We start from the raw sequence: 26229 nt of genomic DNA, 5'->3' as shown, positions 1-26229 counted from the left end.
GAAATGGGGGTAGTGCTTGTTTCTGGAGCAGATTTTGAAAAGGTTATAATGTTTCTTCACCTTACTTGACACAGACAGGTCTAGTGGTGAACTGGTGCTTTTTGATAGTTTCAGATTTTTTGACAATTGATATGAGTTCCCATGGCAACAATATATATATATAACTAGTTGACATATTAACAACAACTATTTAACATTGCGAATATCCTTTGAATATCGAGGACTTAGTCCTCTTGTTTCTTTTCTTGTTACATTTTTTCTTTTTCGTTCCTCACTCAGCCCCATGGTGAGATAGTTTAGGCAAGGGTAGATAACTTTTCTGTTCAATCCAGACAACCCTGACATTCATGGAAGTAGTCATGATACCAAAGTTTTATCTGACAATAATAATAAAATACAACTTGGTAAACAATCTTCTAATCTTCTAAGAATGTGTTGACTTTGAGTGACCTGCAAGATGTTTTGAAACTTTTTTTTATCATGGTCTTGTTATGATTAAGAATTTTCTTCTTTGTATATGTGAAATTTATGAAATGTGATGTGCAAGTGTTCTGGCATGATAGTTTTTGAGTTGAGTAGGATTTGATGAACATCCATAAACATGGTATATTTCATGTTTGCAGAGCCCGAGAAGGCGGTAGAAGGCGAGGTTTTATGGGACATTTAACAAAAATGGCTAACACACTAGTATCAAGTTTAGAAAAGGGAGAAAATGCAGAATTTGTCAAAGATTGTTTTAATGGTGAGTTGTATTTTGACTTTTTCCTTGTCTTCTTAAATATCTTTGTGTTATTCAACTTTTCACCTTAAGGACCCTAGCTGATTTGTACATTTCATTTATACATTTACAGTAAGTAATGTCCCACAAATGTGGGTTATTGTGGGTTAGAAATGGCCCCAAGCAATATGTGCTGTTTGTAGTACGTTACTAAATGGCTCAGGTGGTCAGATTCAGTGACTTTGTTGATGGTGTGTCAATGCACCCTGACAGCATGGATTATTGTTGATAATATCAATGAATGGATTGTCTGGTCCAGACTTGATCATTTACAGTCTGCCAGATTAAAACATGTTGTTTGTCGAGCGTGTTGAATATCATGTTTTATTACTCATATTATCATGATTACACAATGGGGGCCGTTTGGTAGCCTAGCGGTTGAAGCTGGAGATAGGGTTTGATTCCCCACTTGGGTACAATGTGTGAAGCCCACTTGCCCCCTGTCATGATATTACTGGAATATTGCTAAAAGCAACAAAAAACCTTATCACTTACATATATAAAGATATAGTCTGATTAGGCAGTCACAATGTCAAATCTTACTTAACTGACCATTTTATTTACAAATGGACTGTGATAATTCTGACTGTATTTGATGATCTTTTCAGAAACACCAGAAGATTGTCGACAAAGGTGGGAAAGATTTGTGTCGGGGACGTTAGCAGAAATAAATAAGAAGAACACAGTAGAATTGGTAAACATGATGTTCTTTATGATGGTATAATCTTGTAGGGTATCCAGGGAATTATCTAAGAATTCAAACTAATGTGAGATGCCGAGAACCAGTGAATAACACACCACCGACACTTGTTCAAGTTGCATTACGCTTGAGTTAGGCAAGCTCATCCTGCCAGTGAACAGTGAAAACTGAGAAAAGCTGATATCTTAATGTTTGATTTATGTTGTTTAGTTCGGCAGTGTTCGATATTAAGCGTGAAGGTCAAAGGGTGCTTGTCTTTCACTAATGTTAGTTTACAATTGACCCTTCATTCAAATGCTACAGCAGCAAACCTCAAACACTCTTCACCATCTACGAAAGAACAAACTCATTTTTATCAGAAAAACACAGGATATGTTGCCCAATGGAGAATGATGTGGAGTGTTGGTCATGCCTTCAATCACTGGATGTCTGGTCCAGACTGGATTTTTTGCCATGATGCTGCTTAAATATTGCTGCCTCGCATTAAACGAAACAAGAGTATCAGCATTTGTCCAATTGATCTTGATCAAATACTGTGTAGTCTGCCTTGAAAGGAAATAAATTTCTCAGCGGGGGAGTAAATCTTTTATACCCTGCCACGATCACTACAGGCTGCACATGCATTTCTGAGAGACGGAATCAATCCTTTATGCCCCACTTCAAGCAAAAAGACCCATGCTTTTTCCGAGCCAGTTGATGTCACATAGTGCAATCTAACCTCAGCTCAATCAAGCAGCTGTTTTCTATCGATTTGGAATTTATTTGAATTATTTTACAATGTCATATTAAAACATGTGGGTAAGATAAATTCGTTGTAGCAGGATCACTCAGGGTACATGGGTTGTTTTTTCTGTCCTCATTAGGTTCTATACCACGACCCGGAAGCGAGCCGTATAAAACCTGTCGCTGGACTCATAAAACCCCATGTACCCTGAGTGATGCGTGTGCGCACATCTTAGACTGTTGCTCAAGGTTGGGAGATGCAAGTTTTCACATACAATTTGTATTTCCAGATACGAGGTCACCCATTAGCTTCCAGCAGTGAAGAAGACGATGGTGATTTCAAAGACATTCCTTTCCCTCAGGACACTGCCATGCAACAGGTAAAGTTTACACTGAACTTCTTACTGTAGTTCACAAGAACATTGCTAAGAGTAATACTCAACAACTGAATCAGTGTTATGTTATTTTTGCTAAATTTAATATTTTGCAATCAATCTGCATTTTGCAAGCTAAATTGCACATTATTGAATTTTTTATGAAAGTTAACAATAATACATATCAAGTTTCCATCATATTCAGATTTTCTGTTTATTAATTATCTTTTCATGAAATGCCAAGTAGTTGAACTTGTTAAAACCGGTAAATGGTGTCAAGTTTTGTTTTAATTTTTGTAGAGGATTTTCAGTTCGTAGATAAATGTCTTCTTTTTTTTCCCCAACAAGCTAATTTGTTTAGTTTGCTGTTGCACCAGCTTCTGCCTGTAGCTATTGTAGAGATTAAACAGACCATTTGTTTATTTAAAGTGTCCTTGTTTCAACTGCATGTTTAATAAATGTATATTTCTATTAACTGTTTACAGTAAGCAATATCGTAGCAATATAGTAGTGTGTTCTGTTGAAACTTCACATGGAACTCCTGAAATGGCAATGTGTAGTTTCAGCAAGACTAGTTGGGAATTGATTGAAGAGGAAACTTATGCATTCTATTGGCATCTCTCGGATGTAATGAAAAATGCATGCATTGAATTGCATGGCTCTGAATATCTATGCATGTATATTACTCTGATGATTAGATGGAGGGAAAATGTGGAGGGGGGAATGGAGTGAGCTGTGTCAGTAATTGTTGGGCACTGCATTGGATTTACTTTTCAATGGAAAATACATCACATTGGCTGATGCAATGCATGGGATACACTGTTCAAATAGAGGTCAAATCCTGGTCATGTATATGTGACACTGATACAGACAAAACTATGGTGAAATAGTATATATTTATACTCGAGTATATAACACATTATCAAATTTTGACACCTTGAAAGCAAGTTAGATGCGTTTCTATGAATCATTTTACTATTCCCAGGAGACTGTGTGGACAGCCGATACAAGCCTTCGGCCACTGTCATTGTTCAGGGAAAGGGGTCATTGGCTCAAAAACTCTTTTGTAAAAAAAACATTAGGTGAACCCAACCCTTAACCATAGTTAAATTAAAACAATAGGGATAATAATCCCTATTTATGAAATCCATGGCTGTATTCCATAAATCAATCATAGCGCTAAGGGGATTGTAACTCCCGTACGTTAACATTGACTTATGACATTCATAGTGGCATGATAGGAGAACAGGGCCCTGAATCTCCCATGGTGAAATTGTGCATGGGAAATTTGCTAATTTTTATCCAACGCAGCATATTTTGCGGGGCATATTAAAATGGACACTTGTCAGTCCGTACGTACAAGATGTTGTTTCTGGAGTAGATCTTGAAAACCGTACAATATTTCTTCACTAAACTGGCACATAGATATAGTGGTGTACTGGCATCTTTTCATAGTTTGAAATATAGTATATATATATAACTAGTTGATGTTTTTACGACAAATATTTACCATTGCAGGGGACATTGATGACTGTCTTCTTGTTGATTTTTATTTGTATTCTTAGTATTATTGTTTTACACCCAAACTCTGATTTCTGTTCTCATGCCTGAATAGTAATTTGATTTTGTTGTTGGTGTTTGTAAATGTGGGTGCTTTGTGTGTGTAGTGGAGTTGCTTTAGTTGGCTGCTGCAGTGTTGTAGTGCAGAGGCTGCCACCAGATGGTCGGTCTTTATTTGCTGTTGACACCTTCATTGCCTGGTTTATTCATCAGGCCTTCTCTGATTACCAGCTGCAACAGATGACAAGCAACTTCATAGACCAGTTTGGCTTTAATGAAGAGGAATTGATAGAACAGGAGGAAAAGATTGAGTAAGTAGACATCCATTTCTAGTGTGCATGCCTTGATTGATGGCGCACTAGGTAAGCTTGTGTCGTCGTTTATAACTTACATGTTGTTGTGCGTTAGTCCTTAAGGCGTTGGATTTGGGCAAGGTTCTTTTTAGGATGTTGATATCTGGGAATCAGTGAGCTTCTTGTGGAAATGGGTTTGCTGGTGTTTTGGTCAGATTTCGACTCCAATATCTTGGTTCTTTAAGAAAGTTGGTTATCATCTGAGTACGCTGACTGTGATCTGATTGTTGAGATGTCTCTCTTCAAATGATGATGATTAGAAAAGATAATGAGAGTTCTGCCCAGCAAGATCCCTTAGGTCAAGTTCTCAGTACAAGCTTGAAGTTCCTAAGTTCAACATTGAACACATTTGGATGTCAGTCATTCGGTCACGTACAGCATTGGAACTATGTTCTCGCCTTCCCTTGTACAGGTCAAATGTCAGCTAAGACCTATCTTTTCAATTGACTAATTTCAAATGACATCCCTTTGTTGCGCTTTGAGCATACATGTGTATTGATTTAAGCGTTTTAATTTTTTTTTTTTAAATTTATGAGATGTCATGAACTCTGTAAAGAGATCAACAGTTTATTAGCAGATGCAAGAGTTAGCCCTTTTTTAGTCTAATTTCATCCGTCTGCTCATATTTTTCTTCCTTCGTTTGTGGAGTACCACTTAGTTTTAAGGAGATTTTGGGTATTTTCCTTCAAGATTGCATATTGTGTTGTATTCTCTTCCACACATGCTGTAAGCTGTTTTTTTATGTCCAAAATCTTTTCAGAAATAAGTGTGAAGGTCTGTCCCCTTCTTTCCAAGGAAGGAAAATCGTTTTCAATCTAAATTAAAAAAAACGATATTGAAGGCAAAGGTTTCAATCAGTCATTTTTGGATTAAATGTTGCCCTCATCATTCATTATCATTTTCTGTTCTTTGTATTCATTCATCACAATCGATCTGTATGGGGATAGAGCAAAGGTTGCTTGTGTGAAGACATTTCAGGATAAATAACACATTTCCTTTTATGCCTTTCAGTTCACCGTTCAACGAGAGAATATCGAGTATAGATTTCAATATTCGGGCAAATGAAGAAACGGTATGATTGACATTCTTGTCTCTAGAGAACGTATAAATCACCTGGAAACTAATTCCTTTGTGAGAACCGTCAGTGTTAAGAATTAACCCTTATTAATATAATGCAACACTATGTAGACATCTGAATAAATTAATTTTTGAAAGAGGATGGGAAAAAATTGCACTGTTGATATTAAAGTTTCCCTTGAATGATACCATTAAGCATGCATAGTAGACATGGTATCAAAGACACTTCCTATGTAGTCTGTACCAAAAGCATTTTAGTCTACTAGCTCTTGGCATCATTTTCAGTAGTAGTGTGTGTGTTGGGGTGGGGTGTGGGATATAGTCAATGCCTCTTCTGTCTGTCGTCCATCACACTACTCATGGCTGAGCAGTAATCACCTGACTTAACCTGTTGCAGCATCCGAGTTCCACCATGTTTGAGCAGGCTGCCCAGGAGAAGATCCAGCAGTTTGATGACGACAGTGAGGAGGACATCTGGGAAGAGAAACCTATTTCTTTCGATAAGACTGCTCAGCAAAACAGATCAAGGTCAGAGTTCTTCCTTGTACAAGAAAGTGGCCATGTTTGGGGGTTGATCATCCCCAATTATCCAGTGTATTTTATCTCCATTATATTATTAATATGCTGCATCAGTTCACCATTTCTTGGTTCGTAAGTGATGTATGAATATGAATAAGTGTCACGGTCCAAACAGTTGCAGAGGTGATAGTTGTGCTGTCACATGTCGGCGTATCATGCACATGGACACAGCTTGGTATTTGCTGCCTGTACAACATGTTGGGATTGTCCCTTGCATGGGTGGTGCCCACTTTTCACAAATGCGTCCCTGCACATCTTCATCGCATGTGGTTCTCAGTATCTTAATTGTGAGAGAATATACAGTAAGCGTGCAAGGTCGGATATATTGCTGACGGTGGTATGCAGTAGCCACTGTTACTCACTGAAGGACATGCTCAACTTCTGTATGCATTTCAGTAGGTTGTCAGGGGAGACAGCCCGCCACGATAGTTCCGAGGAGGATAGCACAGACAGCGAGGAAGAGATCAACTCACCACAGAGGATCACTCAGTGCCAACAAGCAGAGAAAATGGATGTTGATGGTAATTTTATGTTAATATATGTGATCATAAATTAAAGGGCGACTATTCTAGGGCTAATTTATTATCCGGACATTTTAGTGGTCATTATCTGATTGGCTGATTGTGTCATCATACCTTGACATCATGGGATGGTGATCATACTGTCCACCAATGGTTTACCTGCTCCAGGCAAGGTTAACTGCTGATTAGCTGGAATATTGCTGACTGCAGTGTCAAACAGTGGTCACACGCTCACTAATTCCAAAAATATATTGTAACATTCTAATCCTTATGACACAGGTTTCCTGTCACATTTACTTGCTGATTAATTAAAACTCTCCAAGTTTGTATGGTGTTTCTAATGGGATATCGAATAAAGATAAACATTTTATTTGCAAGCAATAACCATTAAATGTTTACTTCACAAGTTTTGTTGAAGTGTAGATCAAAGGTGATGGTTTCATAGTAATGACAGTAAACACTGTTCATTGGGTTGCAAAAATGCTTCATAGAAATAATCATTTAATTAATGCTCACTATGATAAATAGGGGACACGGGTGTACCTGTTGTCTGAGATGCCGCAGTTAGCTCTGCAGAGTTGGGTCCCTTGGGCACATAAGAAACCTATGATCTTTGGTTCAAATCATCCCGATTATGTCTTGTATATCATACCCGTCCTCGTGGGTTTCACCAAGGTGGTAAACATCTGAGACCTGCATCAATTTGGGCTTTTCTCCCATATTAAGACGACACGCTGTGATATAACTGGAATACTGTTCAAAATGGCATTAATCTCAACTCACTTACTCACTCGCGTTGGTATATAAGCTGTTTTAAGATTTGAAGGTAGAGGAGCCGGAAACTGTTGCTGTTCATTATGTCGTAATATTTGAACTTAACCACGACTGCTTGTCTCTGTGTGCAGCTGGCTGGGCTAACTTTGATGATGTGCCGATGGAGTCTGGTGATGCTATGGAGACAGGTGCTTCCTGGAGTCAGGACAGATGGGCACAGCCAGCCAAACCAGCAGAAGCCAATGGAGACAATTGGGCAGACTTTTCCAGTGTGCAACGTCAATACAAAGAGTATGGACACCATTTTTATTATTTTGATATGCAAATTGAACACCATTCTCATATCTCGAACAGGCGTCACAAAGTTCTGTTGGTTGAGCCACTTTGATATATCAGGAATAGTGTTTTGTGGGGTTAAACAACATTTTCTCACTGGCTTTCTGATCTGTGTAATTCTGCCAGTATAATAGTTGACCTTGTGAAAGGTGGGACTTGGTAAGGATCCTATTTCATGGGGAGTATGTTTCAATACCTAATAATTTGGACCTTTATTATTTAAAATGTTGCTTGATTTCAGACCTGTAAATCCAAGAAGTTCTTCTCCAGTTGCCATGGATACATCAGAAAACACAAGAGGTAGTGCTTATGGTTAGTGATCAAATTTCAAATTAAGTACAGTGAAAAATGTATTGATTTTTGTTTCTTATGGTCAAATGTAAATTTTCTTTGAAAATACAGTATATAAGCTGGTATTGGCCAACACCGGATATAGGTCAGCACCCCCACTATGACTTTTGAAATGACTACGCAAATGTATCAAGTACAGACGATAGTCATACATTGCATGTCAGTGCGGCCAAGTTACACTGGCAAAGGCTGCTTGTCCAATCTTACCAGTGAAAAATAAGGATTGCTAATCCAAGCTATGACTTTGCCTTGTACATCAAAACATCATACTAACTCGTGAAAACAAAACTTGCCACCGATTATGTTCCTAGGTTGGTTAGCACCATACCCGTGCTTAAGGGTTTCAACGAAGTGGTAAACGTCTGAGACCTGCATCACTTTGGGCTTTCCTCCCACATTAAGCTGACACACTGTGATATAACTGACATAACTGCAAACAAATATCTCATTTGTGAAGCATAGTGTCTTCTAAGGTAGTTTAAAGCTCTCTAATACTGAGACTTTAAGGTTTTTGACTATTGAGACCATGCACTTGGAGAATTCCATTTATCTTAAGATATATCCTTTAACTATCTAGTGGTGCCTCAAGGGGGAAGCGACCTTGAATCTGCCCTGAAATCGCCACACACTGACCTTGACCTTGAGGATGTGGAGAATGAGGAGGAGAAAACAGATACCAAATCTTCAACTCCTATTGCTACTTCTCAATCACCACAATCATCCGATATCTCTCAGGACAATCCGCCCCCTCCGCCTTCAACAAGGTAGGTGAAAGTCCCTCAGCACAAGTTGACAGATTCCTTTTCTTTGTCTTGCTTCTGCTTGTCACCCTTCATGACTCTAAGCAAATGGCTGATTTATTTACACCATGCACTAATCATGATGTCCAGAGTGGATGTGGCAACAGTGGAGCATCGTCCCACTTCAATAAAGTTTTGGGACTGGTTAGGCAGCGAGTGGTTACTGAATTCATTTGTCATGCTGAAGAATTTTTTCCAATAATATGAGTAAAAGACTGTTTTCCCTATAGGGATTAGAATCTGTCCCCAGCAACATAAGGTCATAAAAGGGAACTTTTTCGATCAAGTAGCTTGGTTATTTGTTGGTTTGCATGTCATAGTACACCACTGTCGGGATTGTTGTGCAAAGTATCAATCATTGCATTGTCTGATCCCGATTGATTGAGTTGCTGAGTACAGCATTAAGCAACAATACAAGCTCATTCTTAATGACCTCCTCAGTCATATTTAATAAAATTAAACTACACATTTATACCGCATATATCCAGGTACTAGTATCTGCTCAAATGCGATTTTATTTGTTCCCCGACCAGTGGATCCGTTTGCATTCCAATTATCATTCTCAACTCCCTAGGGTGTATACAACCCAATCTGCCCAGAGGCACTAGGTTTTTACATCCACCTCCCATGTCGGGTACCCATTCCCTGCTCGGTGAACAGAGGCACATTTGAACTAAGTCACTTGCCCAGGGTGACACCACACATGTTTTGGGTGTATGTACGTATTCATGTTTCACCATCTGGTCATCTACAATCGGACAAGTGGGTTCTTTTGAGTGCACAGGGTGCACGTACTGTACACTAGGGGTAGTGACAACACTGTAGAGGCCTGTAAACATTGTTGTCCCAAGGCTGAATAACAACCGTCACTGGCAGGATACGATCTCAGCACCTGGCGCTTGCTAGCATGGCGCTTTTGACCGTTCGCCCACTCCGCCCCAGTCATTGCTGGAATATTGTGAAAAGTAGCAGAAGACTTTATCCCTCATTCACAATGACGTGACCTCTTTTTTCCTTTGATGCTTTTTCTTCTTTAATACCGAAAGCTAAATTTTGTTTGTTTCTTGCAGTCCCCCACGTGAAAATAATATTGAAGAAAGTGTTCGGCCTGAAGAAACTTCCAAACCCACACCCAATAAGGTGATATCTGAAGAATCAAGTCTGGACAAGAGCAAACAAGATGATAGGTAATTATTGTAACTGTCTGTACATTACTGTATTAGTAAGTGTTCTGTATGCTCATGCTGATGTTTAGATGATGTCCTTGTCATACGTAACTCAAGAAGATGATTTTACATTGTGTCGAAATAACAGGAATCATTAGTTTCATACATCATCTAGTTCACATTGAAAATGTTGTAGCATCAAATTAAGATTTATTCAAGTTCTTCGATTTTCGTTGTTTCATTCTGTATTGTCATTTGCAGAGATTGTTATTTTGATAATAGAATATGATCAGATTAATTATGTGGAATTCTTTGAATGCTTTCATATCCTTTTGACAGTAAAAGGTGATAGTTTCTAAAACAATTTTTAAGCTGTAACTGGAGGAAAACAAAAACGTTATTTCAGTGTATTCCAGCTGATTCTTCGAAATAACTATTCTCATGCAAATCCTTTAGGTCTATTTGCACAAAGTTGTGGGAATGTCCTAGTTTGCAGTTTGAACTTATATGTGATATAGTAATCTGTGCAAATGGACCTAGGTTTAAAAAAAGAAATAAATCATGCATCGACTATCATAAGTCCTTGTTGAACAATTGGAGTTACTCTTGTAATGCTGAGATATCTCTGAGGCCTGTATCATATTTTTCTGCAAGTGCAAAATGAAATATCCATTTGGAGTTTCCTCTGCACCACCAATTCCTGTACTTTTCACAATATGAAAGGACCGTTTCTTTTTCTACCTGCCTGTCAAGGAGAAAAAATGAAATATCTGAAGAAGAAGACAACCTGAATGCAAACTATAAGTGAGTCCAGCTCTCATGGTCGTCGTCGGTGACACTGCTCATTCACCAGTGCTTCTCTTATTTAGTGTACCTACAGTGTGGTAATCTTATACCAAGCATCTAATTTTGCACTTTGCATACTGTGGCTGCTCATGAAGCGCTGAAGACATTGACCAACTTAACAAGAGGACATTTAGCATGAACTGCACATTTCTAATACCTTTCTTGAACTATTTAGTGCCAGGCTTTCATATGTTGTTACGGTGTTGGTATCATCTTGGATGTGAGCATCCTAGATTTTCCATGGTATTATATTTCCATTTGACTGTGTAAATACCCTGGACAATGATCCACTGTCTCTAACGTTGTGTTATTGGAAGGGGGCTCAACACAAGGCTATGTGGATTGTCCAGTGTATTTATCATGATAGATTGGAGATATATACTGGATCATCAAGGTTGTGATGTGGATGCTCTACGGTGAACATGTTGAATGTGATTACAGAGCTGGTCTTGAGGTCATTGCCTTACTAGAGTCATAGCTTTGTGGTTGCTCATTAGATGTAGGTCAAGGACCCATCTTTCTGTAAATATTTCCAGCTGTGACTGAAAGAAGAGTAGTGTCATTATTTATTTACCTCATATTTAGATCCGTTTATGAAATTCACTCAGGTCTTGACACTTTGAGAAATCTTTTGGAATTTCTATGATATTTGTGTTTAACTGAACATGATGAAAGAGTATTTTGAAGGTAGAATGAAGGTAAAAGGTTTGTCATAACCCAAATGTTTAATGTAAAGAATTTTGAAATTTCAATTACAGCAAACTTAAAGGACATCCTTAGTTTTGAACATGGACAGTGTTAGAAACTAATAGTTTTAGTCCACTAGTCTTTGTGATAACATAGAGCAAAACCCATAAAAATGGCAAATTTCTACTAGTCCTTATGATACTTTAACTATTGGGCAGTTTGGAAGGACTAGTGCCAATTTCTAATGCTGATTGGACTGTGACTATTATGCTTAGTTTCACAGACAATAATCGATTGACTCGATGCCAGCTCGGATAATCCAGAGACCTGTTTTCTGACGAGCATATCATTAAGCTTCACGTGTTCAACCGAGTGCTGTCATGCCTTTATGACGGCGCTTCGTGTCATTCATGGTTGTATGTTTCATCATTCATGGTTCTTTTGTGACTAATACTGATATGTTATCATTTCACAGGGTACAGAAAGATAATACTAACTTTATTAACTTGTGCGTACAGTACTTGATCCCTGACAAGTTAAGTGTTCCCTGTGAAAGACAGATCAGATTTTAGTCAGTTCTGTCTTCAAAAATGTGTTTGGTTGTTTTAGATTTTTCTCGGAAAGTCTTTGAGGTCGGTGGTCAAAATATGAATGTTATTAGATCCTCAGTTTAAAAGAAATAGACAGATTTTTCTAATATACCAGACAAGTACCCTTGGAAGGCAAATTTGTGAGGGAGGCTGAAGAAGAATGATTATTTTGTTCAAAATTAGGATTTTCTTCCTGTAATCACAGGTATTTTAACATTTTATGTTTACATTGTGTTCAAGCCAATACTGTAAAACTAAACATTAAGGCCTCTTCCTCTTTGTTATCCCCCGGCTTGAAAAAATGGGGGATATGGCAATCCCCATGTCGTCTGTTTTCGGTTTCCAGAGGAGAACTCCTAAACTGTTAACTATTTCTTGTTAAGACATTCTATATAGATCAGACTAGTGGGTAACTGGAACCTTTTCATGATTTGGGATTTCTCTTATTATTATTTTTTCCCATGGCAAGAAGTTATACTTTAACTGAAAATGAGGGTAGTGCTTATTTCTCGAGCAGACTCCCAAACCGTTGAATATTTCCAGATGAAACTTACTATACACACCAGTCGAGTGGTGAACTGGTGCCTTTTGTTGAGTTGGGATGTTTGTTTTTTCTGTTTCTTTCGTTTTGTTTTGGTGATTTTTCATGATGAAAACAAGTTGTTTTGTGTTACCAGGTTAGAACTCAGAAACCGTTAGATATTTCTTGTTGAAACTTGCTATACAGATCAGTCTAGTGGGGAACTGGTGCCTTTTGATGATTCGGGATTTCTCTTTTATCTCTTCTTCTTTTTTGTTTGCCATGACAACAAGTTGGACTTTACTGAAAATGAGGATAGGGCTAGTTTCTGGAGCAGAACTCCAAAACTGTTGAATAAGTAGCCATGCTCAATTTCCGAATTGCACCAGACTGGGACCATATGTCATCACCTGTTGATTCTTCTTGGTCTTGTTATCAGTGAAATACAAGTCAGCAATTAAGCCGTACTATTAGTAATATCAGATATAGCATGACTTGGGGAAAATTCTAATACCTGTGCTGGAATATTTGGTGACATTTGCAGCAGACTTTAGTCTGTGAGCAGGGCAAGATTAAATCATGAAAGGATTGGTTGGGCGAGAAATTATTACGTTTTTATTTCTTTATATTTATTTGTCATTTTATTAATTGTGACAGGGATATTCTTAATGAAATGTTTACAAGGTATCAATGCAGTACACTGTTTGGAGTACTAGTGGCTACGTGTAATATTTGTCATCAAGCTTTGACCAAACATTTATGGTTGCCTTGTAATTTATCAAAAATGTTTTAGGTTCATCAACATTTCTGTCTCTGAAAAATGTATAATGTTAATAATAGATCTTGCTTATAATGGCAAATATGATACATGTTTCATTGTCAGGGTCAGGCAGGGAAAATGACTGATTTATTTGTTTTGTTTTGTTTTGTCATAAGTGTGATAATCAGGCTCAGAGGTAAAAATTAACTTTGAACTTGAAGTCTGGCAACTATTGTTTTTGTCCAGAGTTTAAGGTTACTTGTCAAGGATTAGCATGACATACTTGATTTACTAGTGTATTCTATCTCCATTTTATCAGGGCAAATCCTGGATCTACTTACCACCATAGTTTGTTTGGGATGTCACTTTCTCACCATCTCTATTCATTTCTTACGTGACCTGTGAAGATCCGGGTTAGAATAGGTCTTCAGCAACCCATGCTTGTCATAAAAGGTGACTGTGCTTGCCGTAAAAGGTGACTGCTTGCCGTAAAAGGTGACTGTGCTTGTCGTAAAAGGTGACTATGCTTGTTGTAAACGGGATCGGTTGGTCAGGTTCGCTGACTTGGTTGATGCATGTCATTAATCCCAATTGCGTGGATCGATGCTAATGATATCAATCACTGTATTGTCTGGTCCAGACTTAATTATTTACAGACCGCCATCATATAGCTGGAACATTGCTGAGTGCGGCATTTAACAACAAACCAACCAACCAACCTTTCTTAACTAAAACAAAAGATTCTCTGGCTCATCAGCTTCTCAACAACCTACCAAAATAACTTTTCTAAGGGAGAATTTGGCTTCGATCTACGTTCAAGTCAGCACCTTGGTAGAGTAAATGAACCCTGAAGTTGGTAATAAAAGAACTTGAGTTTGAAAAAATTGTTTGCACGAGTATTATGACAGAAAATCCTTCTGAGCAGTATGTTGCCAGATGTAGTTGAGAAGGTATGCAACAAGTTGAATAGTGATATCATTACCTCATATTTCAATCCTTAAAGAACGTAACATTTGATTAGAGGGCTATTTTTAGTATTGTCATTTGAGCATACTGGTATTTATCTTAAGAATGGAGATTTTTCAAACACTCTGGATAATCGAGTATGACATACTACAAATGCTTATGCCCAAGATTGGTTGTGCCAGTTGCTGTGCACAAATTGCACACCTTGGAAATCAGTCATAAGGAACATATGTACTATACATGAATAGACAATTTATAAAAGTTTGGGATAAAACTGGACAGCATTGAGAAGCAATATTTCGTTGTAGCGTGTTGAGATTTTTTGTCTTGGACAACTGAAATGTGAAACATCATTTACAAACAGGTCTGACAAGTCGAGCACGGATCTTCCAACTGTTGTAGTACTGTAGAGATTGAGCCAAGCCTATGAATATTTTTATAGTACTTGAGAAGTTAGTTAAGAATCCAATGGAAAATATGTTATCAACATAAGTATTCAAATTGCAGCTTACAGCTATACATTTGGCAGTGGATCAGTGTGTAGTTAAATTCTGAATTGGCATAATGATATTGTAATCATGGCTTTTGTTTTGATACACAACCCTGTGTCTCATTTGGAGAGTGCCTATTTTTGCATTTTCCAATATGGAAATGTCTGCAATTAAGTGGAGTGAAATCTGCCCTAGTCATAGCATAACATGGTGGAATACTATGATTGTTTCAATAATGTTGATGTATTCATGTGGATAATAAGGAATATTGAAAACTAATGCAAAAACTTCTAAAGCATGTTCTGTGTTTTAGTGAAGTGAAAGTAAATCAATGTATGTGTTTTTGCATGGGCTGTTGTACAGTGTTTAGTTGAAGAATGAGCAATGTAGAAACTAGTTGAAAGTGAGCTGTGCATCTGTGGTGGTTTTGAGCTAGATGTCAGAGCTTACTGTGCATTTAATATGAATATAATGAGATATCTGCACTGGTGTGGCATGACTTGGAAGCAGTATATTTTCTGATTGTTGTGTCCCAAGAAGTATTAAGTGCAGGGATGCACCTTGCCACTAGCCTGAGTCCTTTTGTCAAATGTTAAAGGTACCTGAGGGCTAGTATAATTTCTGGTTGTTCAGGGTGTGCCTATATATGTTATCACTATTAGTGTTAGTAGATGTTTTGGGTTAAGTTGCATCCCTGTTAGTGGCAGTGCTAAGTGTTTGAACCTGGTTGGACCTTGTAACCAGTCCTCAGTCATATTGCTATTATGAATCTTTAGGAATCATGACTGACTGTTTTACAAACCAATTGAGACTGTGACTCAAGTACCCTATATTAGCTCTCTAGGTGCAGTTGGGGGCACGGGTGGCCCAGTCGTCTAAGGCGCTGCGATTCCCACTTCAGAGTTGTGTCCCTTGGGCACGCTAGAAACCTATGATTGTGGGTTCGAATCCCAGTTTGCCCCGATTATGTTTCTATGTCAGCACCATACCCTTGCTCGTGGGTTTCCTGAAGTGGAAAACGTCTGAGACCTGCATCACTTTGGGCTTTCCTCCCACATTAAGCTGACACGCCACGACATAACTGGAATACTGTTAAAAGCGGTGTTAAATCCAACTCACTCACTCTAAGTGTAGTTACAACGTGTGACTTAAGTGCTTGCGTGTTTTGGTACCCTGATAATTTGGCTTGTTGCTCATGCTATCAATCACTGGTTTGTCTGATCCACACTGGCTGTTTGCTTGCTGCCATGACGTAGCTTCAGTGTTGCTGACTCTGGCTGAAAACAGTATTTACCTACTTTTGTATGACAGTAAGTGTTTTGCCTTTGAGGGATGGGCAGTAAGTTCATTACGCCTAAGTGTGCAACAACAAAAACAGGTGACCTGACACCTTGTCTTGTCTTGTCCAGATTAAGTTTTGATTGAATATATTTATCTAGTTTACCAACAATTCTTTTGTCAAAGATATGTTATTAATGGTATTTCCATTTTTTTTGCATTTCTTTTAAAGCGTTCATCCCTGTTTGTATAAAACCTTGGTGTGAAGATGTTTTATTTGTTTTTGAAATGTTCTTGTCAATATTGTTCATGGTCTGTGATTGAGTTTGAAGGCATGATTAGTATTTGTACATTTTTGCATGTGTTGATAGATCCATTATTAGAATCATTGGTCCTGAGTCTTGAACAGTAAGAAGAGAGAAATATGTTGTTCTCTGAATTACACAGACAGTACCGATTTGTTATAGAATGTCATGTGACTCCATAGTACATGTTAAACTGTGTTTATGTGTATATTCAGCTTACGTACCAACCCAACATCCACGGGTAGGCTTTGTTGTAAGATGTTTTGAAGTAGAAGTTCTGTGCAACATTTAACCTTCTTGAAATTGTTTACTTGCAGCTTCCTGGCAACCTCTGGTTTGATCAAGTCCCCCACTCCATCCTCCCCATCTCCCCCTAGTGCCACACAACCCCCAGCCACAGACGAGGTGCAGGGTAACGGGCCCACACAAGAGCCAAGCACAGATAATGTAGACACAAAAGTTGAGGAGGCAAGGTATGATTGTTGAAGTTAAGAAATCTGACACACTAAATAAGATACAGCCTAATATGATGTTACATTATTCCCTACCTGGGTTGTTCCATTACCTATCTAAGATGACAGGTGGCAACTTGGCTGTGCATCCATCCATCCATCTGGAAATGATGTTTTGAGCTAACAACTTGCTGGGAGGTTACCTTAGTGACTATAGTACCAAGCTTGAGACTTACTCTGTGTAATAAGCGTAATCTGTTTTAGTCAATCTGAATTGTGTAAAAGATCAAAAAGGAAAAAAGATCAGAAAGAATGAAGGAAACAAAATATAGAATTATGATCGCAAGAGATTTGGTTATAACGTGTCATCGTACATCAACGGCATGGGACATTGCTCAAAATATCAATCACTGGATTGTCTGATCCAAATTCTTATTTACTAGACATTTTCATATGACTTGAATATTTAAGGACAAGGATAAGTTTTATTCCACATTGAAAGGACACAGGCCCATAGTACAATTCTATTTCAGGGAGTGGTTGCAGATATGTTTAACAGGTCATATTCTAATTAACATAGCATGATAAGTGAACATTGATAGTTTTTAGGGGCATTATTATCAGTTGTTGACATGGTCAATGAATTTTTTTGTTACAAATTTATGAATACGGCATTGAAACAAACGAAATAATTGTGACTAAACTAAATTGAATTGTTTTGATGTGTGTAGCCCTGATAAATATGACATGATCAGAGTGAGCCTTAAATAACATCTTTTCTCTTTTTTTTGCAGAGCAATGGCCAAAGAAGCCCTAGAGAACTATAACAAAGGTGTGCCCGATTCATCTTCCAGTGTACCCAACGGCCCAGTTTGAGTCTGTGGCCCAAGTTAGATAAATAAGGAAACGAACACATGCTATGAGGCAGCTGCTTCTGTATATAATGCCTTATCAAAAACAGGGATGCCTGTGATAGCAGCCAGGCTTTTAACAGTTTTAATCTTGTCCATAATGGCAAGCCAGTGTGTGTCCCGATTCCCACCCAAATGACCATGCGACGACTCTTGTAGACCCCTCATTGACAAATGGCCAGCTCAAAGGACTCTGATTTTAACCTCCAGATAAAACTTTGTTGGCGTCGTCGGTATGATTACAGATGGGCATACAGCACTTGCGATTCCTGTGATGTTTTAGTTGTGCTAGCGAGAGATGCAGATATTTGTTGGTCTTCAGTTGACATCCAAGACTAGCATCTGCCACAATGTATGTGAGTGAGAGAGTGAATGAATGTGTAACAAGAATGCGTGGATGGAGGGAGGACTGCCACGACGCTGTCATGGTGCTTTTTAGATATGATAAACAGACCTCCCTGCTGCAGATGCAGGAACTCAGCATCGGCAGGGGCGAGACCACAGCAAAATCACAGTCCAAGAGTTACCCTTCTATACCAACCTTGGTTGATGCACTCAGCACTGGCAGACCTAGTGGTGTTTACCTACCACACTAAGTCAGCATCGTTATAAACAAAATGTTCTGAATGGATTTTTTACAAAAATGCTTGTCACTGGTAAATTTATATTCACTATGTTCTGCCAATTTATGCACATTTAGAGCACTCCCAATATGCATATCAATGATATTAATTCTTGCAAATCATCTTGATTGAATGATTGGCTTTTTGTAATTGGTTCCCCAGTCTGTACAACTTCTGTGTATGGAACAACACATTCTACTGCTTATGCAAGTGGTTTCGGATTCTTTTCCCATGTATTTAGAAATGGTATGCATACTTGATTTCCCTAACTTTAGGTGGGGATCTACTACGGTTTCAATTAAATCAAAATGTAGCTGATATTTGTTATCTGTACGGAACCTTTTGTCAAATCATATCAGAAAGTTTATCTTTACGAAGGTTTTGTGATTCTGATTTCCACAGCCATATTGTGTATTTGTATGCTTCTTGACAAACAAACTTACACACATGGAAAGGTCAAATTTGTTATGTGTGTCACCTATTTATTGCCATATGTTCTGTTGACAGTGAATTTATGTGCTCCGAAGATGCATTAATCGATAGTGGTAGCAAAGGGTAATCCATCGTTTATAAGGACATGTATATTTTAATATTCTATTTAATTCACTTCATGAATCATAATTGCCATAATGCCTTTAGAATTTTAGAAACGGCACTCAATCTCTAACGTAATTTTTTTGTGAGGGCAGTTGAATTGTGATAATATTTTACATTGTATCAGATAGACATTTTATTTTCGTGATTTTTGTCAACACCAAGACTCAAGTCACATGCCTGTGTTAGGGGAGACAACTCTATTATTTTTTCACTGTAATTGAAAATAAATAATATGTACATTATGGAGACATTCATGGTCTGTACTTTTGTGTTGTATTCAATAATGCTCAGTAATTGTCAGTCAGCTCAAGATGGTAATTTTCATAAAGGTGTGAAATTTCTTTCTTGATGAAGAAATATTTGTTATGCTTAAATCATGATCTCGTATTTCCATTTTGTATTCTCCGGCACATGTTTTAATTTTCACTTGGTAGACAGTCTTCCCTTTGCACACAAACTAGCAATATTTTAAGAAACTTATGTTCCTAATTTATTTATTGTGTTTAAACAGTATATAAGGCACATGTTCACAAGATACCAAATGATGTATATGTAATAAGTTTGTATTTGCAATGTTGGAAATGTAACCAGTCCATCATAATCTCATTTATTTTCCCTCAAGTTTTCCTGTAAGTTACATTTGTAATTCCAATCATTGTCTGTGAAAACTGGAACTAATGTATTTGTTGAACAGCATTTACCAAATTATAACAAATGATCAAGTGGCAAATTTTGAAATTATTGCCATGACCTGTTATCGTGACTAGACCTGTTTTTCCTTCTCCTTTTTTTCACAAAACTACTTATGGATCTTAGATATATGGATTACTCCTGTTCATTTTTTCCTATTTATGAATCTGGAATATTGCTGTAAGTTTTGTTCTGAATATTCATGTCCACAGACTTTGGCACATACTTCGAAAAATGTTTCTGTGCCTTTGAATCTTCTTAGATAATTTGATTTTGAAGTATTTTATACCAATGCCCTCACTCTGCTCATAGATAATCATTTATCATGCAAGTGCTGATCTGTATAATGTTGTAAATATTACTAAGTTTTAGAAGGAGAGTTTATGTAAAATACATTACTTACATTATCCTAACAAATTTGCAAGTTTCCAGTGGAACACTAACTAGGTAATTGTTTTGTGATACTTGTACATACTGTTATATACAAATCAGTGCATTTTGTACAAGCAAGAAATCTTGCCCTTATAAGGCATGTAATAGTCAATCCTGAATGGTGAGACTGTGTGTAGCTACCGTAATTGATGGGAATTGTTTACATGGAGATGTCTGTCTTTCCATTCTTTCTTTACTGTAGCTCCTACACAAGAATCCTTGCCAGTTTTACGTATGTATTGTGATAAAACTTTCAGTTGAATTCTGTTCATGCTAAAAGCCTGTTTCATGAAGCTGTCTCAGCTAGACTTAAGAGTGACTTGAGACATTAGCTGTGATTGCTCTTTGAAATGGGATCTTGGTTATATGTGCGCATCACCATCTTGCAGACTTGATGCACTCTTTGAAGGCTTTTCTGTAGAAGTGCCATCTGGAACCACAACTAGCAACCGAAATACCCCAAGGTGCTTTCTAACAGCATTGTCATCCATTACTGTAAGCATTGCAGTTTAATCACTACATGTGTATCACTTTGCTTTCCAATGACCTACCAATTGGCTATTTGTTCTTACTACACTATTGTATGTGAAAAGGAGGAAGTGTAACGTGAGCGTAAAAGGTTCACAACGATGTAATTAATTCATCTTGATGTGTTTTGAAGAGAATGTAATGTTTAATGACCACCCCGAGCTCACGTTGAAACATTGTTGTCCTAACACACTGTAGAAGAGCATCATGCACATGGTATGGGATAATGTTTAATATTGTTTGGAAATAATATCAAAAATAGAAATGGCTAATATTAAAATGTGAAAATGAATCTTTGCTGATGTTATTGTAATTTCCGTTTAGCCTTCAAGGAACATGGCAATAACTGTACTTGAACTGATTCTTTTCTTGCTTTTGTGAACCTCTTCAGGTCCAGCTTGCCATTGATGTTGTGCTAGTAGGGATCAAGTCATACATCCCATATAGTTTACTACCTCACAGAATTCACTGTGCAGTTGTCTTAACTATGCTGTCAATCACCCAAGAATGCTGACAAGAACATATCTCTTATGTTCCCTGATTGCACTGCCAAGTAGGAACAATTTCGACACCATCTAGAAACATCTTATTGAACACTTCACTCTGGAACAGTTTCACAGGCAACTGTTAAATGTAATACATAGGGTTTATGAAGGATGCAAATGCTTGTGAAATATATTCCAATACCAATTACTTTCCATAAATACATGTCAAGAAGGGAAGGTCTTTCTTTTGTTCCGTTCATGGCGTAAACTGCAAGTGGAATACAGTGGTTGAATATTCTAGGCGTTATTGAGGTCCTATCCAGGCTTGTAGCTCTGGCATAGAAATAGTTACTCATAGTCAGAGTTGTACTGTATGTACTATGGTTGTACTTAGCCTAAAGATGTGCTGAATGGGTGAATTATTGTCATCATTCAATGTGTTCCGGCACATAGCCAGTGAACAAATCTAGGACTGACAAAAATGTCTTTACCATCTCACAATTCAGTTTGATGAGCATTTTTATGCATTGATAGGATAGAGATAAGTAGTCTTTGGATCCTTTTTTTTTGACTAGTCATGGGCTAGTGGCCTACTTTGTTCCTGGCATTATTATTCTATATCCCCAATAAACATGTTCACTGAAGTAGGTCTAGATTATTCTGTAGATTACTGGAAGTGGAATGTACCTTAAATATCATCACTAAATCTATGAATGTTTCTCAGTGTTCAAAACGCAGATATCTTGTAAAACAACCGATACGGAAATACTCATTAAATCATTTCACTGGGGGAAGCAATTTAATGTATTAACAGCATCAGACATTTTTGTGACTTTGAATACAATGCTCAAATTGTTCCGATAAGAAGCATCATTGAAGTTTGATCTCCAGTGAAATCTTTGTAAGTTCACATGTGTATACCGGTAATTGCATCCTCATGGCTGTCTCAGGCCGTTTGCTAACCTAACTCATTCCTCGGTAACATGTGCTGATAAGGACTTCACAGAATCAGCAACTTGTATGCATTAAACGATTACACAGACAGTTTTTAGTTTGTTCAGTTAACTTGTGAATGTCATTGTGGATGTTGTTATATCATAACTTGATACAAATCAAACTGCCTGCTAAGTTTACTTGGCTATGATCTTGATGTGACAATTTACAGGGGGGATATGTAGAGAAATCACGTTCTGATCTGTTTTGGGTGTTGTCATTTGTGAAATTCAAAATATGAATGGAAAGAATATATCACAGATACTGCCACATTGTTAAGATCCTGTGAAGTATTTGCGTTTCATAATGATTCTGATTTGCAATGGAAGCATACCATTTCTCAGAAGTAGCTAATTTATGTGGCTTCATTTGCCTTTAAGGATCACACTCCATGGGCGATAACAAGATTTGAAATTGAAGTGTGCTGGATGAAGTAGATCTGCTCATGGACCCCCGGAATAAGGCAGAAAGAATCTTGACTTCAGTATCAATCCATATCATTTACCATTGAGATGGACTAGTCATGTATTTTGATTCTGTATTAAGTGATGAACCTGATTGCCTAGATCTTCTCCCTATGAAATCTGTCCGTCAAAATAGCCACAATGGATCCAGTACCTGCTGTAGATTATGGGGGCCTGTCCCTCCTTATTGATGTGTTGTTTTGTCTGCTGTTGTTCAGTGTTTGTTGTTTTGTCATTCATGACGTCCCCATCACTCCTGTATGTATTTGTGCAGAGTCCATACACACACTAGTTTTGTTGACCTCAAAGAATATCTAAAAATGAAATATTGTCAATTCTGAAACTGATCTGTCCTTATAACATGTCTGATTTTGGATACAACATTAATCGGTTACCTGATCCAGTTTGTGTAGGTTTGTCCTTAGATGCTTCTGTTTCCCTGAGCTGCTATTCCAAGTGTGATGTGCATTTATGAGCTGCTGTATGACCATTGAGGGATTTTTGTGTAAGGTTACAAGTAGTTTCTATTATATGTTTTACTTATCGAGTTTCTAATCAAATTACAAGAATGTGGGTCTTCATTCAAGAATATATTCTTTTGAAGTGTTGTTCATAGAGTACCATAGTTGAGTAGTATAAAATTAGGCCAAAGTATTAGTCCAACATGGTAATAATTTTGTGGTGAGCGATTTTAGTTTTGACCTTGAAATAGGGACCAAACCTTCCTGTAATGCTACAATACAAACTTCAGCATTTCAGACTAAATATTCAAGTTGATTAAATAAAAATCTAAGCTTATAGCTTTACTGGAAGTGAAGCGTAACATGCAATTTTATTTGTGTTGATCAATAGATGCAAAGTTGAAAATTTATGGTTCATTTTACATCTTTGTCCACCAAGTCCCCTTCCATCCTAAAGCCCAGTGCTCCCCCATCCACAGATCAACATTCTGTCATAGTATTTTTAGAAGCTTGTTTCCCATCCAGTGGGAAACTTAAACCTTTTAGATAATGTGATTTTTAGATGTAAATATTCCAGATGTACAAATGTATAATTGATTTGATTGGAGACATATCTGTGTTTATGGAAATGTATTAGGCCTATAACGTACATTGATATGTGCCAAAACATAGTTGCTTTACATTTTCGTTTTGACTCACAAGCTATATATCTATTTTATGATGAAGACTGAAGCTGTCTCCATGGTGACACATTCAGACCTAGGATATGCAGTTAATGAACTTTCTACCTTGCCCAGGTGAATCGCATCCCGAGCCCTGCTGTTGTTAATGTATGCAGATTAATGATATTGTATAGATACATATATATTAAAATACTGTACAGAGGTGTACAGTGGTTCACAGTAAGTTCATTGTAAGTCATAATAACTAATTTTCTATGTGAAGAGATGTGTATTTTAGGGTGAAGGTAGAGGCATACTCTCACAGTGCTGCATGAAAAACACTTCGTAGTTTGTGGACAATGACTTTGTGTACAGAATCATTTGTGTATTCCCTAACAGTGCAGGGTGTGAGATACAGAGACAAAGGCTGTTGATTGACAGTATTTATAAATAAATTATAAAAATTGATTCGAATTCTGTTCTTTTGTAAGCCTTTTTTGCCCAAATGCTGCAAAGTCAGGTCAGCTTTCGCATAGTTTGACGAGTTTGAAGGGATAGTGAAATGAAGGCCACTAGCCCTGCTGGCTCGCAGGCATTATATTTACAGTATTTGTGCTTGTATCATTCAGGTTCTGAGTCATCACACATCATATACTTGGTGTACTTGAAAATTAAGACAAAACGTCCTGACAATGACTTCGACCAGATGAACATTGAAACAGCCCTTACCAGTTCTTATTCTCAAAGAATGTAAAATTAATTTTTTAAACTTGATCTTGAACTTACTGAGTCGAGTGTTGTGAATCAAACATAGTCAGTAAGTGAATATGCCCAGGATTGTACACATCTAGTGCCCATCAGAGCTCCAGTGTTTACCAACCACGTGAGTGCAGACAGATGTTTGGAGATACTGACCACCAAGAAAACGGCAGTTTGTTTACCATTTGATTTTATCCCCGCCCAAACAAAGTTAGCTTTAGTCTCAGAACTGAATAGAAACAATGGGTATCATTTCCGGAGCAGAACTCGAAAACTGTTCGAGATATCTTTATAGTGTAGATGTGTCATTTGCTTCTTGTTGGAATTAAAAACATTCAACCAGGGTGGATTTGCCGAAATCAAAACCATTATGTGTTATATATCTATATAACCAGGGCCCACAGAACCTCTGCGCTACATCGTACTATCGTAACTCCTATCCTTGTGTATCGACTTCAGATAGCCACACAACGAAGGACGCTTTTTGGGCCTTTGTATGTTGTTACGAGGTGATTTCCAATTCAAAGGTTAACCCAGAAATCAGTTCCAGAGAACTACATTGTGAAATCAGTAAATGACCACACAAGATCAATGTATAATCAATAAATTATATTTATACACAGTTTTAGGTTAACAGTAAACAAAACACACTGGGTCAAACAAGCAACGGGTCCCAGAATATTCTATATTCAGAATATTCCGATAAGTGCACTAACGGGGAGCGGGTCAAAACGGCCCCTTGTCAGAACGGCCTCAAAAGGTAAACACAAAACAGCCACAGAAAAATGTCAAAACAACCACAACTAAAAAAGTCATAACGGCCACCCATAAAATAAGAAAGACTAACTCAAGTATTGTGGCACATTAGTTGTATTAAATACATTATATAACAGTTCATAACTCAGATCTGACCAAATAAATTGTATATACACAGATCTTCAGCACTAACTACACCTCCCATAAACACATGTAAACCCTTGGTCCTTGGTTTGACGCGCATGTATTAAGAAGCCCCGATAGTATAATCTCCAGGCCGCGAAGATTTCTTCTTGTTGCTGTGTTCTGCTCACATTGGGTATTCATCTAACATGTATATACTCTGTACACATCCTGCTCACATTATTATTATTCTTTGTTGTGGCCGTTTTGACTTGTTGTGGCCCTTATGACTTTTTTGTGGCCGTTTTGACTATGGGTTTGTGGCCATTTTCAAACCCCACTCACGATTATTCAGAATAATCTCGGGGCGGTCGGGCAGCCTAGTGGTTAAAGCGTTCGCTAGTCCCGCCGAGGACCGGTTCGATTCCCGACATGGGTACAATGTGTGAAGCCCATTTCTGGTGTCCCCCGCCCTGATATTGCTTGAATATTGCTAAAAGCGGCGTAAAACAAAACTCAATCACTCACTCTGAATAATCTCCCTGTTGAATGTCTTGAAACGGGTCCCTCTCCGTTCTCTTGATTCCAGAATATTGTTGGAAGCTGGCAGGAATTCGGTGTTTTCAAATAGATATCCAATCCGCACTTGGCAAGTAGATCAGATTTTGTTCGTTATTTAACGCCGCACTCAGCAATAATCCAGCTATATGACGAAGGTCTGTAAATAATCGTGTCTGAACCAGGCAATCCAGTGATTG

At 37.8% G+C, this 26229-nt stretch overlaps 1 protein-coding gene across 6 annotated transcripts in view; it reads left to right on the top strand.

Moving 5' to 3' along the window:
* The window catches only part of LOC124133523 (serine/threonine-protein phosphatase 6 regulatory subunit 3-like), a 41955-nt gene extending 17654 nt beyond the window's left edge, over positions 1 to 24301 (top strand). For 2 of the 6 annotated variants that reach the window (XM_046497935.2, XM_046497932.2), the window contains exons 14-27: positions 624 to 742; positions 1387 to 1472; positions 2492 to 2581; positions 4367 to 4446; positions 5500 to 5560; positions 5963 to 6093; positions 6541 to 6665; positions 7571 to 7730; positions 8017 to 8087; positions 8704 to 8890; positions 9997 to 10113; positions 10846 to 10896; positions 16853 to 17008; positions 17782 to 24301. In XM_046497935.2, the coding sequence (XP_046353891.2) occupies positions 624 to 742; positions 1387 to 1472; positions 2492 to 2581; positions 4367 to 4446; positions 5500 to 5560; positions 5963 to 6093; positions 6541 to 6665; positions 7571 to 7730; positions 8017 to 8087; positions 8704 to 8890; positions 9997 to 10113; positions 10846 to 10896; positions 16853 to 17008; positions 17782 to 17863 (1516 nt within the window). In that variant the 3' untranslated portion in view covers positions 17864 to 24301. Of the gene's footprint in view, positions 1 to 623; positions 743 to 1386; positions 1473 to 2491; positions 2582 to 4348; positions 4447 to 5499; positions 5561 to 5962; positions 6094 to 6540; positions 6666 to 7570; positions 7731 to 8016; positions 8088 to 8703; positions 8891 to 9996; positions 10114 to 10845; positions 10897 to 16852; positions 17009 to 17781 lie in introns of all 6 variants that reach the window. The other 4 variants (XM_046497933.2, XM_046497930.2, XM_046497931.2 and 1 more) reach the window with 3 other exon arrangements.
* The last annotated feature ends 1928 nt before the right edge of the window (positions 24302 to 26229 follow it).

The sequence above is a fragment of the Haliotis rufescens genome, unplaced genomic scaffold (assembly GCF_023055435.1).
Source record: "Haliotis rufescens isolate VD_foot unplaced genomic scaffold, xgHalRufe1.0.p SCAF_5, whole genome shotgun sequence".
Classification (NCBI taxonomy): Eukaryota; Metazoa; Mollusca; class Gastropoda; order Lepetellida; family Haliotidae; genus Haliotis; species Haliotis rufescens.
This window is presented reverse-complemented; position numbering and strand designations above follow the sequence as displayed.